The sequence below is a fragment of the Balaenoptera ricei genome, chromosome 19, assembly GCF_028023285.1.
Source record: "Balaenoptera ricei isolate mBalRic1 chromosome 19, mBalRic1.hap2, whole genome shotgun sequence".
Lineage (NCBI taxonomy): Eukaryota > Metazoa > Chordata > Mammalia > Artiodactyla > Balaenopteridae > Balaenoptera > Balaenoptera ricei.
Window position 1 is genome coordinate 39,782,983 of NC_082657.1, and position 19,813 is coordinate 39,802,795.

Here is a 19,813-nt window from a genome sequence, read left to right on the forward strand (position 1 = left end):
CCTAAATTTAAAAGAACAATTATGATTCCCATTTCACAGGTGGGAAAACTGAGAGCAAGAGAGAGGAAATAATTTGCCCAAGGTTATATGGGCAAAATGTGGCCAACTCCATCCAACTCCAGGACCCAAAATTTCTCGCAACAATGAGCTCCCTATAAAGATGTATTTTTCCTAAGTAGCCTGGGTTGGACAAAGCAATTATTCTGGCAGCTGGGCCCTATGTCAGGAAGAAACATTCCTTAAGTGCTATCAAACTAGTATGTCCCCTGGGAGATTTAACCATCATTAGTGAAAAGCTTCGTTGACAATATTGTGTGCAGCCCACTGTAGTGGGCTAGAGCAATGCATTATCACTAACTCAAAGAGATTAATTTAATGGGCAATTATATGCTTCCTGCTTTACAATACTTTCAGGTAACCAATAATAGTATGCTTTCTGTAAATGCCAATTGCCAGCTCTCGGGTACACAGTGTCAGCGGGATTCTCCACTTTCCATCCCACATCACCACTTTCTCTGGGAAGGACACTCTAAAATTGGCATTCAATACCTCTGAAATGCCCCTGCAGAGACTCTTATTGTAAGCAAATTTTTCCTTTACTGTCCCCCAATATCCTTTATCTCTCTGACAGCTGAGCTAGTTACCCATGTCGCTCTCTTAAGTAGGTCTTACTACACTACCCAACCTAAAGGGATCTTGTGCATCATCTGACAAGCCTTAGCTCAAACCTCAGCTCAGTGACATATCACCTGTCACCACAGGAATAACACAAAATAGAGACCAAAACACACAAACAGAAGAACACGTCACCTTTTTCTGCCTTCCTTCAAAATATCATAATTATGTTTATAATGTAAAATTATATTAATTATCATATAATTAAATTATAATGTGAATCTGATGGGGAGGGTGGAAGGGAGGTGGGGAGAACTTGGGAAAAGTGGATTCCTGAATGGCTGTCTTGAGTTTCTGATTCCGTAGGTCCTAGGCAAACACCAGAACTCTGGTTTGAACAATAACCCAGGTGACTGGGATCAGCTGGGCATGTCAAGTTCTCTGTGAACTTCATTGAAAAATCCTGTCCCCTAAAATGTTCCTCAGTTTCCTGATCTCGAAAATGGGAATAGAATTCCCATCTGAACAGTTCCAAAGGCTGGCTTTGTCCATTAGGCAATGTTCCTCCCCTGGGTTATAAACGTTAGAATAGGAGGGCCTGAGCAAATGCAGGCTTGTTCTTTCCTCCACTGCACTCTTGTCCCTGCACCAGCCTTCCGCTTTGCACAGAAGAACTATTTCATTCGCTTGTTTCAGGAAATGATGTGGCAGTGTCAGAAGCTCGATTTAAGCAGGAGGATGGAAGGAAAGAAGATATAGGAGAGGGTTCCCCCCAAAGAAGGCATCTAAGAACATGTAATCTGCAGTTAAGCAACAAGGGTACCAATCTTGCCTCTACCCTTTGCTCTCTTGGAGGCTCTGGGCAAGTTACTTAACCTCTGAGATTCCTTGACTGGAAAATGCATACAGTAATAGTACCTGTTTTCAAAGACTGATGTGAGTTAAATGCACCATAGGGATTACATAATACTTTTTCAGTGTTTTACTAGCTAAATTTACTTTAAGCCTTCACCACCATGGTACACAGCAGCCATGCAAAATAGTTTCAAGGGATGCTACTAGCAAAGCTACTTAGCAAAGATGCGCTATACAAGCCTAATCTCTTGTTAGCACTTGGGCATCTAACTGCCAGATCATGTAATGAGATGTGCCTGTTGATTGTGATGGCACGTTAGATCTATTACCTCTGAAATTCTTGGGAAATATACACAGTGAAGCATCTCAGCCTTGGTTAAGTGAATCTGACACAAGAGGATAAAGGATGACATCTCCATTCTCATTAAGAGATAACAGATGGACTTTCCTAAAATCCATTTTTTAGCTTAATTTCACTTGCTTAAATCTTTTGTCTGAAGAGATGGTGATCTGAGAGTAATTTTAAATTGTTCTCCCTGGAATGAATATTTCTTTATCTTTATTAGAACCTCCCCCTGTGGGGTTATATTGTCCTGGGTGGTTTTAAATATTCATCTCATCCAAATACAATAAATCTCCCTTTAATATTTTTTTCCAAGACATGGTCTGCGGCTTTGGAAGATAAACATTACATGATGGGCTAAATAATAAAACCAAGTGAAAACAAGTTTCTAAGCCATTTTCATAGTAATTCCAATATTTCTTAAGTTCTCTGTGATCTTATTTCAACTTCCTTTCATGATTTAGAAAAAAAAGATAACCTAATTTTACATTTAAATTTCTAGAATTATGCCCACCTCAGCTTATACTTTACAGACTAAAATTAAAGTTCTCTTTTGTACTCTCAATCTTGTTGGTTTTAAGAAAGTTACATGCAAAAAGTAAAAAAAAAAGTTTAGTTTTCAATCTCTGAGTAAAAAAAAAAAAGATCAAAAAAGGATGTAATAAAAGGTGAGATAACTCCCACTGATGTCAACAGAATAATGTAAGTTTGGGTTGTGTATTTTCAATTCTGTAAGGTTCAAAGTAAAGCTGAGGGTTGTCATGTGGACAGAACCATTTCCTATTTGGTCTCTATGGAGCTAACTGTAACCTTGAATTTGGGACATACTTGAGTGATTTCTCTCAAGCCATGAAGAAAACTTTATCTGATCTATATTTCAATATTTTTTAATCAATCATATGTTCATTGAAGGAGGTTTGTGGTCATACTTTTTTGTCACACCATCAACATGGAACTGCTTGTAATTCCCAATACTCATCACCTTCTTGCTCACCTCTGTGTCATTCTTTATAGATATATCAGCAGATTCCAACTCACACTTTTATATGCAGGGGCTTCCAAGTGCCATTAGAAGGAAAAGTTCAAGAGGACCAGGGTTTTTTCTTATTTTGTTCACTGCTATATATCCTCAGTCACTAAAACAGTGCTTGGCAAGTACCGAAGACTCCATAAATAATTATTGAGTGAATGAACAAATGAATGTCTTCCCTTATTTGGTTTGGTGCCCTTGTCACCCTAGAATTAACAGCTCATTATCCCAGAGCATCTGCTTTGTATCTGTCGTCCTTACTTGTCTGTGATTCCTTGCAAATGAGACTTTTGTTTCTGGATTGCCCCTGAAATATTTCCTAACCACCTATTCTGTGTATTCATTTCCTTTTACTCTTTACAATGGAGTACCTGGATTCTTATTATTAGGGCCTCCTTGATGAATATTTAAGTGAAGGCATCCATCTCATAAAAAAAGTGCCATAGATTAAGGTGAACTCAAGTAGGTTTTTATATTCAATATATGAGAAAATTATTTTAAACGTAATTATTGCCTACATACTTTAAACAAAACCATGGTCCTTTAGAGCGTTTTTATATAGCCTCAAACCAATCTAAATAGATATAGTTTTTCTCAGAGGCTTAAGGTGATATGCAGCTTCAACATTGTAAATTGTAAAAATTTCATATCTAGATGGGGTTAAGACTTCTAATAAACCAAAGCCACCAAATGGGATGCTTGGTTTCCTTTATCCCTTAACGTTACAAGGGAAAACTATTGCCAGAGTCACATACTGGAGAAGAAAATGGTACTTCTAATAAGGAAAAACACCGAAGTTTCCAAAGCTCTTTTTTCATTCCATATCAAGCAGGTTCTTTGCTTGCTTTGAGTTGCCAAAAGAAACATTCTTCACTCTTGAATCGTCACTTTTTCACACCGTGGTTGTGTTTTGTTTTCTTTTGTTTTTAGTAAGACTCCGTGGAAGACATTACCCCACATCTCAGAACAAGGAAAAACCACGCCCTTCATGAAGGTCTAGATTACTCTTCCTCTTACAGACAAATTTATCAACGTATCTCAGAGACATTAGCTGTGAAACCAGAGGAGATTTTAGAGAAAGCATAGAGCAGATCTTAGGGCTGATGTCCTTTACATATGTATGCCCATGAATCTTTCTTATTGTGAGTTTTTATTTCCTTATTCAGATACCTTCTACCCTAATTCCCTCAAGAATGTAATGTCTCCCTTGCACTTGTGTAAACTGTGAAGTCCTCATCAGCTCCTTTATGGAAAAATAAAGTCAGGTAATATGCAGAATGTCTTTTGCTTGGAAAGAAAATGAATATCACATCCCCTTTGCATGTTCGTATATAAAAAAACTGGTGAGACAGAGTGTGGGTTCTCATAGACAGAATAGCATTAAATTTCAGCATATAGCTATTGTTTAGAGACTCAATTATAGTGTCATTAAGTGTAATCAAAGAAGCTGTGCTCATTAAAAATTAGCAGAAAGACTAACATGTGTTATTTTAACAACCCTGGAACCTCCTCTGAAAAAAAGCTTACATTTTCACATGTAATTTATGAAAAATTTTATGTTGAAGATATAATTTTAAATAGTCCATGATTACTGTGTAAGACATATTAATTCTAAAAAACAAAACCAAAAAATCATTTATCATCTCATCTCCCCAAAATGATATGTATTGACAGTGTAAATTTTCTTTCTGTATTTCTGCATGTATATATGTATGTATATATGCATAGTTTAAATATGTGAGTAATAGTTTCTATATCGAATATAATATATACGTTAGGGTCCACTTATTTAAATTATGGTATATAGTTCTTGAATTCTATTTTTTTAACCTACCCTTTTATACTAAATCTTTCCCCATATTTTAATATGCAAAACATTGTTTTTGATGGCCGAACAACAGATATAGATATAAGAATACTTGGATAGAAGAAATGTTTCCTTCCCACATATATTGCAACTTTTTGGTCATTTACCACAGTGTAAGTTATTTCATGTTGAGACGATGCATTCAAAGGCTCCTCGGGAACAATAAAATAAGTTCCAATGCCAAAATATCTAATAGAAACTGGGACCACTTGTCATATGATCCCTAGGCATAAACTATAATTACAATCTTGAACCCAGCCACATAAGGAAGAAATTAACAAACCCAGGCACTTACTGATTTCGGTAGCAATGATTGTTATGTTGTGCCACACGCTTAATTCCCTGTCAAGCGGTGTTGCAAGCGTTATCTTCCCATCATCTGCATTAACATTGAACTGTCTCTCCAGGTCGGTGTGCCGGTCGATGGAAAACCTACAAAACAGATACATTTGTAATCTACTTCAATGTTTATATGATCCATACATTCCACAGCAGATCTTTAGTAATCCTTAGAGAGCCATAGCTGCGAAGTCAAATGAATTGGGAAACACAATGGCATCATAATTTGTAAAACGAAATGACTGAATGCAGCATAAGAAACTTAATAATTATTGTCTAAGGAGTAATTAGCTACATATGCAACATGGAGGTCATAAACTGCCATCAGTTTCAATAGGTAACATCTTCAAAAATGGATGCTGATGAAGAGTTAATTGGACAATCCATCACATTTATTGGACAGCTTATGATAATTAGCAGTTGCCACAAAATACCATATAAAACAATGAACCCAAGCCCAAAGCAGGATGGCACTAGCCAGCAAGTTATTTATGGCAGTTCAAAGGAAATGTATGTTTGTGTAAAACTTGCATTTGATTACACGGTATGTATGTGTTACTGTCATTGCTGCTGTTGGTTTGTTTTGTTTTCAGTTTAAGTAAAATATATATTTAGTCTCCTATTTGTCTCTGTCTGTAGAAATCAGATGTTTACTGATTCTCTAGTGAAATTTTTTAAATTGGAATAGATATTTTAGCAGATTTACAACACACAATTTCATGAAATTTAAAACTTTAAATGGGCAGGTTAGTAGTTCCTCTGTTGAGAAAACTCTTCCAGATAAGACAACATTAAGATGCTTTGTGTCTATGGCCAAGTGCTTCTCGGGAACACTAAGTATCAAGATCATACAGGAATTATTTTTTTCACAACATTAATATCCTTTTTATATACCAGTATCTGAGCTTTGGCAATGGAATGCCAAATACAAAAAGCTATATGTCTTAAGGAACACAAGGCATAATTAGAAATATCGGTCTATAAATAAGCAGTGAAATAAACTAAAACAGGATGGAACAGAGGCTCAAAGAAGGATACTGTAGACTAAATGTTTGTGTCTCCCCCAAAATTTATATGTTAAAATCCTAACTCCTAATGTGATGGTGTTTGGAAGTAAGGTCTTTAGGAGGTAGTTAGGGTTAGAATAGGTCATTAGAGTAGGGCCCTCCTGATGGGATTAATGACCTCATTAAAAAAAAAAAAAAAGAAGAAGAAAAAGAAGGGGACATAGGCTCTTTCCCTGCTCTCTGCCAATGAGGATACAAGAAGAGAACCATTTGTAAACCAGAAAATGTGCCCTCACCATACACTGGATCTGCTGGTGCCTTAATCTTGGACTTCCCAGCCTCTAGAACTGTGAGAAATACATTTTTGTTGTTTAATCCACCCAGTCTATGGTATTCCATATCTGTAGAAGGCCAAACTAAGACCAAGGCCATGTACAATCCCATCTAGGAGGAAGGACTGAAGAAAACCATTATGGTTGAGGTGACCTCCTAAGAAGTGCACATGAAATCGATTTATTGGTACCCGTTAATGCTAAATATGAAACATGGTCCATGGCTATTTGGAGCTTAGCATATTTTATTTTTTTACATGGTTTTTATGGACATTTATTCTATCATTAAGAATAAGACTATGTTATTATAACAAAATGAGAAAAAAAAAATTTCCCATAGTGTTCTGACTGTAGGTTTGTACTGTTAATATTTTAGTGGATTTCATTGCAAACATATATATGTACCTTACATATATCTACTTATTTATGTGTATCTACTTATTTGAATCTACATCTACCTATAAAGAAGGATGGATAAATGGATGGGTAGATAGATGATAGGTAGATAGAGAGACATATAGGGATATGGATAACTCCTTCCTCCTTTTAGCTATTTCTTTTTCATTAGAAAGGATATTTATATCACTTATACCAGATGCAAATACCAAGAAAAAAGGCATTTCTGTGAATCTTCCCCACCAAACACAAGCATCACTAAACATTTTGGAATAATATTAAAAAACACTTAATTTTATTGACAATAGCTTATTGCTGAATTCCTTGGTAAAAACATATACCATGAAATTATAGTTCCTGGTACAGTAAAGACTTAGATATAAAGAAAACTAAGACACTGACATGCATCTATACACCAGGAATTTACAAACCAACCCCATGCCTAACCCCCAGGATGATTAGAGAAATTCAGAAAGGATTTAAGAACCCAGAGGCATATCTGAATTAACAGTGTTTGCAAAATAATCCTGAGCATGAGGAAGTGTTCATTGCAAAACATTTGAATCTGTTGTATTATGAGAAAAAAAAGACTAAAAACCCTTTTCTTGGGGAACAATGATTGTTGATTAGACCAATGAAGTTCCAAGTTTAACTGTAAAATAACTGAAAAGACACGGGTTTTGCTCCAGATATCATGAACACTCTGTCTCTTAAAAGAGCTAAGAAATGTCCAGAGGATTAATTATCACTATCTGCATCATATTCATAAATAAACTTTGCAGGCATTGCTGGGTTCTAGTAATTTTATTATCTCACTGCTGATATTTCACACACTCATGCATCTACCAGTTTCCCAGAGGCCACAGTAAATGAAAATCAGTCTAATCACTGATACTCATGAATCCCAAATCTGAAACACACTCCATGGCTATTTGATTGCTGTCCAGTAAATGCCTAGAACTTCTGGCCTAGTAGTAGCACTGGGAACAATGAAAGGGTTTTGGAAGTTGACATTAAAAAAAAAATGCTGTTTGTTTAATCCCTTATTTAAAACTATATTATGCAGGGACTTCCCTGGTGGTCCAGTGGTTAAGACTTCGCCTTCCAATGCAGGGGGTGCAGGTTCGATCCCTGGTCAGGGAGCTAAGATCCCACATGCCTCACAGCCAAGAAAATAAAACAAAAGCAATACTGTAACAAACTCAATAAAGACTTTAAAAATGGTCCACATCAAAAAAATTTTTTTAAAAACCTGTGTCATCCAGACCTCAAATTTGGAATAAATTATGTCTCTATTATTTATACATTGCTGTTTCTGGGATAATTAACAAATTCATTGAGCCTCAGTTTCTTCACTGGTCAAACATGAAGTACTCAGATCCCAGGTCTGGTTGTGAAGATTAAAAATAAAGCATAAATCAGTCTCTGGTGCTTAGTAGGTGCTGAAGATATGTTCATCATCATCATCAAATCACCATAATCATCATGTCCCATTAAATGAAACTTTATAAACTTCCCTACTTGGAAGGTGGTGGAGAAGGCCCCTTTCTTAATAGTTTATAAATAGCATAAACCTGGGAAAACATTTGGGTGTTATTTAACTCCCATCACTCTAACAGAGGCAGGGATATTTTTCTCATTTTTTAAAGATCCAGTTCATGACAGACTTTATGGGGTGAGTCATAAGAATTTATAAAATAGGCTATAAATACAACCCTTTAGTAAGATCAGAGGTAAGAATGTCATAATATTACGAGATTACACAATGGGGAGGAACTTGGGGAAAACAATGACTAAGTTTAAAATTCAGTTTGAAGTCTACCTCAACTATTTCAAGAAGCCTCTTGCTCCCTTTGTAGACATTTCACACATTTTATTGCCTAATAGACTTTATAGTAAAGGCTGCCAAGAGCTTTTGCTAAACTGTTCAAAAATCCAGACAACATAGTCAATAAGCATGCATTAGACACCAAACGTGTACCAAGAACAGTGCTAGATGCCTTTTTCTTTCTTGCATCCTTCTCTCCTTGGTTTCTTGTAGAATGAATAAAAGAAAAATCACTCTTACACAGGTGTGACTTAGTCGTGTTATTAACCTCTCTGTACCTTTGTTACCTAATCTGTAAAATGGGAATTATAATAGGTTTTGTGAGATTTAAGCGAGGTAATACCTATAAAGCACTTATTGCAGTGCCTGGCATGTAATAAGTGCTCAGGAAATATCTATTGAAAAATTTTAATGCTGTCATTACTTATCTGGAAACAATAGGTTTCTACTGACAATTCCCAGGCCGCTCTTCAGGAGTAAGCCAGCATTCCTTTTACTCCTTGCCTCTTTGTCCCTAAACCAGTTCATCTGGGTTCTCATATCAGTGGAAGCAAACACAAGGAAGATATCACTTTAAGTGATAAAATAAAGCTGAGGAGACGGAGCATGTGGGGAGGCTCATACCTGCACCTCTAGCACCATTCTAGTGTTCATTTTTCTACCAACTTTTCTGACCAAAATCTCCATCCCATAAACTGACCATTCCAAGTTCAAAGCATTATTGAACACATTCACTTTGGTATTCATATTGAATACTATATGAGCATTTGTTATCATAGTTAAAATTAATTACATTTTTATATAAGTTTGAAATGAATTACATAAAGATTACCCATATTTTAAAAAACTGCACCCCACATGCCATTTTTAGGAATGTTCTCAGAAGATGCTTGCTCCCCACCGATAGCTATGCCACTCCATCGCTAGCTGCAAAGATTCAAGTTGCTTTCCTCTGGCCGTCTAAGCTGCCACCATCCACTCCACTATCTCAGTTTCTCCCCACTCCTCCTCCTATTCCACTGTGTGATACAGCCGCATCACTAGCAATAAAAGTCAATACTCAATTACAAGACTCAATATAGGCTCTTTCCTTAAAAGCCAATTGACAGAGAATAATTTCAAAGAAAAGCAGAGTGGGTTAAAAATAGCAAACTTAAAGTACCAACTTAAATTTTAGAATCCAGTGTACCAAGCAAGTTCTCCAGATGTCATGATTTTGCATAGATGTCCCAGAAGTAGACACTAAGCCATTCATTCTGCTTTCTGGGATTCCTAGCATCTATCTGAATAGCAACAGATAGAGTGCAAGAAACAGAGAAACCAGAAAACCTTCAGTCTAATTTCACCTGTGGGATCTCATTAAAACAATGTAACTAGTCATAATCTCATAGGCCCATCTATAAATAGGAGAAAGTATCTATTTCACAGCATGGTTCTTTGCAGTAACTGAGTTGATACATGATTCAGATACAATAAATTAATTGGTTAATTAATAGTCAAGTCTTCAAACCCAGAATGACTGTGAAAATGAATAACTAGAAATAGAAAGATATAAATAAAAACAACCATTCACATCCTTCAGTAGTTTCCCAAATGACACTAGAAAAATGTTCCAAAATTCTTTGTAGTGTTTGTCTATACCAGTTATCACCCTTTTCAAAATATCTGCTACCATGAAGACTCTGAGCTGAAGAGATGAGAGTCTATACTGGGTTTCCTCTCTCAACAATCATCCACAAGGAGCCTTCTGGACCTGGCCTGAGTCTTCACAGATCCTCTCTTCCTTAAGGTTGTCCCTCCTATTATTCTACAGGTAAACATTTGCTGGACTTTTGCTCTTTAAAGGCAAGAAGAGATTGTTTGATTTATATATCATAACATCACATTGGTTGGAATTTTGTACTGCAGTTACTCAATAACTCACAATAGGAAAGATGCACAAACATTTACTGAGCATGGCTTGTTATTATGTGTGAAACACGGTGGTAAAGAAATATGAGAAAAAAGAGTATACGGGATAAGAAAGTAAAAGAAAAAGAATAAAGAATGAATTTGGTTCCTACTATATCTACTGAAAATTTCAATGTCTTCTAATTTATATCTTAAAAGTCATAGGGGGCTTCCCTGCTGGCACAGTGGTTAAGAATCCACCTGCCAATGCAGGGGACATGGGTTCAGGCCCTGGTCCAGGAAGATCCCACATGCCACGGAGCAACTAAGCCCATGCGCCACATCTACTGAGCCTGTGAGCCACAACTACTGAAGCCCACGTGCCACAACTACTGAAGCCTGCACACCTAGAGCCCGTGCTCCGCAATAAGATAAGCCACCGTGATGAGAAGCCCATACACTGCAACGAAGAGTAGCCCCCACTCGCTGCAACTAGAGAGAGCCCGCACGCAGCAACAAAGACCCAACACAGCCAAAAATAAATAAATAAATAAATAAAATCTATTTTTAAAAGTTAATGCTACATTTAAAAAAAAGTCATAGGATTTGTATCTCCAGTATTAAAGTCTCCATTCTAATTTCTTAAAAAATATGCATCTGTTGGATTTGCTATTCCTTTGCAGATTTACTTAAGATGCATTAGACAAAAGACCTCATTGGAAAAGAGTAGAATATACTTTGGAGAGTCATCTTCCTACCACAATAAGAAGAAACTTCTTATTAACACAGTGCGAGTGGTATTTGAGAAAACAGGCCCCTTGGGTCATGTTAACGTCAACTCTAATGATGGACATTTTGGAAATAGACATTCTTATTCTAAAACAATGGGTATGTTTTAGAAACTGCATCACCCTTGATAACCAATATTCACAGATGCCCTATTTAAACTTTCCCATTTTATTCCAACAAATATCCTGGTTTTCTTCAATGCTAGTGTTCCTCTAACCTATGGTAGTATGTCTTAGAAATAAATCCTGAAGACTTCATCATTTTACTTTGTGGAGGTAAGGCTATGGATGCAAGGAAATTCCTACCTAGATGCTCAGCACTTTGGAGATCTAATTTAACCTACTGCACTCTGACCATGAACACAACTTTGTCACCAGTTCATTCAATCAAGAGTAGTTTGCAGAGGTCAGAAGTTAACATAAGATGTCACTGGTGCAGTGGTTGAGAATAGGTCAGAGTGGACAACTGGATATTACTGTGTTGGAAAATAGCACCCTTTCTGTATTGCTGCTACTGTTTATATTAAATTACAACTTTTACCTGAGTCATATGTTTACTCAATTATCACAGCCCAACTATTTACATTTCATACCAACATTTGGCACAAAATCCCATCTCTTGTGTGTATGTGTGTGTACATAAGACAGATTTTATTGTCAGCATACAAATATTATATATACTTATACATTCATTCATTCATTTATTCATTTAAGGCATCTCCTACTCCCTCTTTCCAATCTAACCCCCATACTACGCACCTACAGAGACCCTCTGTCCCTGCTGAATTTCTGTTTCTTGTTTGCAATAAAGAACATCAGACTGTGATGTTCTAATATCAAGAATATTTTAAGGATTTTCAGAACCAAGCTCCCAATATCAAGGAGTCTTTTTCACTCCCAATGACTTTGGTGCCACATTGGAAGGGTGCAGATTAAAGTCTGGAGTGTACACAGAAGATACACTGATTATCTTAATAATCAGATAAAGATAAATGTTTCTTTAAAAAAAGTTATTCTGGACTATATTATTTCTAACAATATTTGTGAAACCCCTGATGATTTTTCAAGAGAAAGACCCTTTTATTCCTAACTTCTCTGCTAGGCCAATTTATACATCCATCCTTAGTTTCTTCAACTGAAAAATGAGAACAATAAGACTGCCTTCTTTTAAAGTTTAAGGTAAATCTCAAATTAGGTAATACACTGTAAATTTCCTTTTGCTTTTTAAAAGTGGCTTTACATGGAGTATTTATCATTATTTGTAGAAGATACTCTGCCAAATATCTAGGTATTTTTAAACAACTATAACAAAATATTTGAAAGATTCTGCTATTTGGTATCCATGTGGAGAGACGTAATGTTGTAATATGACCTGCTGTTTTCACCCAAAGGATGAAGCAGATTCACCCACCACAGTCATCCTCAGATACTTTAATTTATTTAGGGTCATATATAGAAATCTCAGATTCCAAATCTGTTGGTTCAAATAACATCCCATTTTCTGAGTATGTGTTTTGTTTTATAGTTTTTTCCACTCATGCCTTGAAAAGATAGCATCATAAAGCAAGAATCTCATGTGTAAATTTCTGCAGCCACAGAACCAAAAATAGATTTTTTTTACAGTGAGTCCCAGATAAAATTTGATTCATGATTCTTTAATATTTACATAATATCTTTGGAGAAATTCTAATTTTCTCCCTGAGTCATCAAAATAATCATTCATAATTGAGAAGTCTAAATATGATATGATGCAAAAATATGAAAAAATTGAATGCAGTTTTAATTTAAGAGATTAAATGCAAAATTTTAATTTTTATTTAATTTCAATAAAGGCTTAGTGACTGCTTCTTTTGGTCAAGTATGATGCTTAATGCTTGAACAAAGCCTCCTCTCTCAGACACACTGGCTATGACTTTCTCATTATTTACAATGAAAAGCAGCAAGCTCTGTAATGAAGTAATGCTTACATTGCAGTGAGTAAGGGTCCCCAGATGTGCCTGCAAAAGGGAAGGTGTGGTCAGAGATGACACCAAGAGGAGGCAGCATCTGTTTGGGGACAGGAAAAATGAGTAGCATTTTTCCAGGCAGAATATGTAGGGAGAGCATCCTCAGCAGGAAGAAATGCATGGAGAAAATCTTGAGTTTGGGTTTGTTTAGGAAACTAGACAATTAAAGGACCAGACTAGGTGTGGTGAGAGCAAAGGTCTGACAGATGAGCAACCTATCATTTCTTTCCCATCCTTTCTTTCATTTTGTCTCTTCCATCCTTCTTTCCTTCACTCTTTATTGAATATCTCTCATGTACAAGGCATTGTGTTAGTTGCCAAGACAGACATGGCCTTGCTTGCTCTCATGTAACTGAGTCTATATCTGGAGAAAGACAATGAAAGGAAATAAGATTTTTTAAAGCTTACGGTGATGTATTCATGAAGAAGAAAAGAAAAGGGATGAGATGTATAGAATACTATTAAAATATGCCTATCAAAAGAAACAGCAAATATGAAAAGTCTGAGTTAGGAAGATATTCAGTATGTTTGAAGACTTTAACAAAGGATAGTATTGTAGAAGTTCAAGATTCAGTGGAAGGAGGGCATCAAGGAGTACATCAGGAAGGACCTTGGAAACTGTGCTGAGGAATTAATTTTTTCACTTGTAGGAGATGGGGAGCCACTTGAAAAAAATACAGCAGGAGAGTGATATGACCTAAACCACAGCCAGATTCCATAGAACTTTCTGTGATGTAGAAATGTGCTCTGTGCTGTCCAAGATGGTAACCACTAGCTCTACGTGGCTATTTAGCCCTTGAAATCTAGCTAGTGTGATTGAGGGACTGAAATTGTTATTGTATTTAATTTAAATTCATTTTATTTGCATTCAAAGAGCCACATGTGGCTAGTGGCTACTGTATCAGCAGAGATCTAAACTGAGTTAGAGATCATTTTGGCACCTGTGTGGATATCAAATGGCGGGAGATGGGCAAATTGGGCTCTTTGTAACTGCTCACGTGAGAGATGATGGTGTTCGAGCTTAGGATCTGAAATAAACAGGACTTGGTGATTATTTGGATGTGGGAAGTAAAGGACATTAAGGAATCTTGAGGACACACCCTTATGGAAGGCTCATAACCTCTTCTATTAATCTACATTGCTTTCAAATTAGACATCGATTCTCTTTTGTCTTCTTTTAACCATATTTATCTAATTAATCACCAAATACACCAAACTGGTTAAAAAATTCACATAAAGATTAGCAAACTATAATTAAATCTTTCCAGAAATGCAATCTGGAACTTACAGGAGCTATGTGGTATTTCTCTCTGGTATGTGCTTTTTATGATGGGAGATTAGGAGTTATGAGGATAAACTCTTTTACACCCATGATGACCTTGACCCTCACTGTTCGCCCTCAAGTGACAGGAATCCCAACCAACTCCCATGAATCTCTGTAGGCTCACAGTGACTTAAGGATGTCAGGGGAAATCTAGCAGTGAAGAGTATCCTTTAACTGCCTTAGATATCTTTTGGGGGCTGTCAATCATGCCAATAATGACTTTTCTCTATAAGAAAGGATATTCAAAGTTGAATGCTACATGGACAATAAAACAGAGATGGTGTGACACAGAAAAACACATCACTGTGTAGCAGTATGGGCCGTAGGACCATATGCAGAATTAAGATTTAATAATATATTCAATGTATTTATTGTGGCCTGCCTGATTTTCAGCCTTTCTGCTAAGCCCTGTATATTAATTTCTTAGTTAATCCTCTCTTTAAATTACTTGTGTAGCCCACCTAAAATATCATGACTCTCAGTGTTTGTAGTTGTAAAATGAAGATAATATACATTTTTCCCCAGTCATGAAGTTAGTGAGATAATAAATATAATATCCTGACCACAGTATCTGACACTTAATAAATTCTTAGTCAGTGTTGAATAGCTATCAGAAAGGTGGTGTTTGATTATACATTTGTCCCATTTTTGTCAAAACCATTTATTATATGGAAAAATAAGTGTTTACGGAAAACATGCACACGAAAAAATAATAAAAGAGTAGTGCACAGCTATATTGAAGCAGGTTTTTTGAAAATGTCATAAAGTTATATACACTTAGAAATTTTAATTGGACATTCAGGCTCAGTAAATGCAAAAGACATATGGTAAGTGCTGGGAATTAAGAGGTAAACAAGATGTGGCCTGTTAACTCTTAAGAACTAGAAATGCATTTATATTGAAATAGTTTGTTTGCTTGTCTATCACAACAGAAATAACACAAGCACACCATTTCAGTATTCAACCAGATGTAATCTTTCTAGGGGGACAAAAGTATTTAAGTTGACCATCCCAAACTTGACTTGGATCCTGAGGCCCATTTATAGGCACTTCAACTAAGCCTATTCCATTCCCCAGCAAACTGACTTCAAACACGCAGGAGAGAGCTAATAAACGTTTGATAGATGGATGGAAATGGCATTTCTCCATTTTTAACACATTCTCTTCTTAAATATGCAATATTATGTTTTCCTCTGCAACACTAAGTCAAATCTGACTGTCCTTTATCAAAAGCAAGGTTGTATAACATATTGTGTCAAATCAGAAGGTAGAAATATAAGGAAAAATAAAGGTTTGGTTGAAATGACTCCCATAAACATTTGAACATCAGACAAGAGTATCAATCTCCCTTTGTTGGGATGCAAAATAGGGGATTTATTTTGCTTTATGAGTGTAATAATGTTAGATAACACTGCTCAGCCTATACAATCAGCTTTGTTTCTCTCAGAATATAAACATTATTATTAAGTTTTGTACCCTAGAGGGAACAGAGACTTGAATCAGAAATAAATAAATAAATAAATAAAAACTTTTAAAATCCCAGATCAGCCCTTTAATTTTCTTCCTCTTTCAAGCTTCTTATGCTATTTTTCCATCTTAGATCACTTGTTTTAAAATAGTTTATCACTACATGCAGTTTGATAATTTTTTTAACATCTTTATCGGAGTATAATTGCTTTACAATGTTGTGTTAGTTTCTGCTTTATAACAAAGTAAATCAGCTGTACATATACATATATCCCCATATCGCCTCCCTCTTGTGTCTCCCTCCCACCCTCCCTAATCCACCCCTCTAGGTGGTCACAAAGCACTGAGCTGATCTCCCTGCCCTACGTAGCTGCTTCCCGTTAGCTATCTATTTTACATTTAGTAGTGTATATATGTCCATGCCACTCTCTCACTTTGTCCCAGCTTACCTTTCCCCCTCCCTGTGTCCTCAAGTCCATTCTCTACATCTGCATCTTTATTCCTGTCCTGCCCCTAGGTTCATCAGAACCTTTTTTTTTTCTTTAAGTTCCATATATATGTGTTACCATATGGTATTTCTTTTTTTCTTTCTGACGTACTCCACACTGTATGACAGACTCTAGGTCCATTCACCTCACTACAAAAAACTCAATTTCATTTCTTTTTATGGCTGAGTAATATTCCATTGTATATATGTGCCACATCTTCTTTATCCATTCATCTGTCGATGGACACCTAGGTTGCTTCCATGTCCTGGTATTGTAAATAGAGCTGCAATGAACATTGTGGTACATGACTCTTTTTGAATTATGGTTTTCTCAGGGTATATGCCCAGTAGTGGGATTGCTGGGTCACACGGTAGTTCTATTATTAGTTATTAAGAAACCTCCAGTGTTCTCCATAGTGGCTGTATCAATTTAATTCCCACCAACAGTGCAAGAGGATTCCCTTTACTCCACACCCTCTCCACCATTTATGGTTTGTAGATTTTTTGATGATGGCCATTCTGACCGGTGTGAGATGATACCTCATTGTAGTTTTGATTTGCACTTCTCTAATGATTAGTGATGTTGAGTATCCTTTCATGTGTTTGTTGGCAATCTGTATTATCTTCTTTGGAGAAATATCTATTTAGGTCTTCTGCCCATTTTTGTGTTTTTTTGTTTTTGTTTTTTTTTATTTTCACTTATTATTATTATTTTTTTAAACATCTTTATTGAAGTATAATTGCTTTACAATGGTGTGTTAGTTTCTGCTTTATAACAAAGTGAATCAGTTATACATATACATATGTTCCCATATCTCTTCCCTCTTGCATCTCCCTCCCTCCCACCCTCCTTCTGCCCATTTTTGAATTAGGTTGTTTGTTTTTTTGATATTGAGCTGCATGAGCTGCTTATATATTTTGGAGATTAATCCTTTGTCAGTTGCTTCATTTGCAAATACTTTCTCCCATTCTGAGGGTTGTCTTTTCGTTTTGTTTATGGTTTCCTTTGCTGTGCAAAAGCTTTGAAGTTTCATTAGGTTCCATTTGTTTATTTTTGTTTTTACTCTAGGAGGTGGGTCAAAAAGGATCTTGCTGTGATTTATGTCAAAGAATGTTCTTCCTATGTTTTCCTGTAAGAGTTTTATAGTGTCTGGCCTTCCATTTAGGTCTTTAATCCATTTTGAGTTTATTTTTGTGTATGGTGTTAGGGAGTATTCTAATTTCATTTTTTTTTTTTTTTTAAATAAATTTATTTATTTATTTTAGCTGTGTTGGGTCTTCATTTCTGTGTGAGGGCTTTCTCTAGTTGTGGGGAGCGGGGGCCACTCTTCATTGCGGTGCACGGGCCGCTCACTATCGCGGCCTCTCTTGTTGCGGAGCACAGGCTCCAGACGTGCAGGCTCGGTAGTTGTGGCTCACGGGCCCAGTTGCTCCCCGGCATGTGGGATCTTCCCAGACCAGGGCTCGAACCCGTGTCCCCTGCATTGGCAGGCAGATTCTCAACCACTGTGCCACCAGGGAAGCCCTAATTTCATTCTTTTACATGTAGCTGTCCAGTTTTCCCAGCACCACTTATTGAAGAGGCTGTCTTTTCTCCACTGTATATGCTTGCCTCCTTTATCAAAGATAAGGTGACCATATGTGTGTGGGTTTATCTCTGGGCTTTCTATCCTGTTCCATTGATCTATATTTCTGTTTTTGTGTCAGTACAATACTGTCTTGATTACTGTAGCTTTGTAGTATAGTCTGAAGTCTGGGAGCCTGATTCCTCCAGCTCCATTTTTCTTTCTCAACATTGCTTTGGCTATTTGGGGTCTTTTCTGTTTCCATACAAATTGTGAAATTTTTTGTTCTAGCTCTGTGAAAAATGCCAGTGGTAGTTTGATAGGGATTGCATTGAATGTGTAGATTGCTTTGGGTAGTACAGTCATTTTCACAATTTTGATTCTTCCAATCCAAGAACAGGGTATATCTCTCCATCTGTTTGTATTGTCTTTAATTTCTTTCATCAGTGGCTTACAGTTTTATGAGTACAGGTCTTTTCCCTCCTTAGGTAGGTTTATTCCTAGGTATCTTATTCTTTGTTGCAATGGTAAATGGGAATGTTTCCTTAATTTCTCCTTCAGATTTTTCATCATTAGTGTATAGGAATGAAACAGATTTCTGTGCATTAATTTTGTATCCTACTACTTTACCAAATTCATTGATTAGCTTTAGTAGTTTTCTGGTAGCATCTTTAGGATTCTCTGTGTATAGTATCATGTCATCTGCAAACAGTGACAGCTTTTCTTCTTCTCTTCTGATTTGGATTCCTTTTATTTCTTTTTCTTCTCTGATAGCTGTGGCTAAAACTTCCAAAACTATGTTGAATAATAGTGGTGAGAGTGGGCAACCTTGTCTTGATCCTGCTTCAGCTTTTCTCCATTGAGAATGATGCTGGCTGTGGGTTTGTCATATGTGGCCTGTATTATGTTGAGGTAAGTTCCCTCTATGCCTACTTTCTGGAGAGTTTTTATCATAAATGGGTGCTGAATTCTGTCAAAAGATTTTGCTGCATCTATTGAGATTTTCATATGGTTTTTATCCTTCAATTTGTTAATATGATGTATCACATTGATTGTTTTGCCTATATTGAAGAATCCTTGCATTCCTGGGATAAACCCCACTTGATCATGGTGGATGATCCTTTTAATGTGCTGTTGGATTCCGTTTGGTAGTATTTTGTTGAGGATTTTTGCATCTATGTTCATCAGTGATATTGGTCTGTAGTTTTCTTTTTTTGACATCTTTGTCTGGTTTTGGTATCAACGTGATGGTGGCCTCATAGAATGAGTTTGGGACTGTTCCTTCCTCTGCTATATTTTGGAAGAGTTTGAGAAGGATAGGTGTTAGTTCTTCTCTAAATGTTTGATAGAATTTGCCTGTGAAGCTGTCTGGTCCTGGGCTTTTGTTTGTTGGAAGATTTTTAATCAATGTTTCAATTTCAGTGCTTGTGATTGGTCTATGTATATTTTCTATTTCTTCCTGGTTCAGTCTTGGCAGGTTGTGCTTTTCTAAGAATTTGTCCATTTCTTCCAGGTTGTCCATTTTATTGGCATGTAGTTGCTTGTAGTAAGCCCTTATGATTCTTCGTATTTCTGCAGGGTGAGTTGTTACTTCTCCTTCTTCATTTCTAACTCTGCTGATTTGAGTCTTCTCCTTTTTCTTCTTGATGAGTATGGCTAATGGTTTATCAATTT

At 36.4% G+C, this 19,813-nt stretch overlaps 1 protein-coding gene across 1 annotated transcript in view; it reads right to left on the bottom strand.

The window, feature by feature from the left end:
* The window catches only part of CDH8 (cadherin 8), a 367,669-nt gene that overhangs the window by 108,573 nt on the left and 239,283 nt on the right, over positions 1 to 19,813 (bottom strand). The window contains exon 8 of the mRNA XM_059905876.1: positions 5,006 to 5,142. Within this exon, the coding sequence (XP_059761859.1) occupies positions 5,006 to 5,142 (137 nt within the window). The remainder of the gene's footprint in view (positions 1 to 5,005; positions 5,143 to 19,813) is intronic.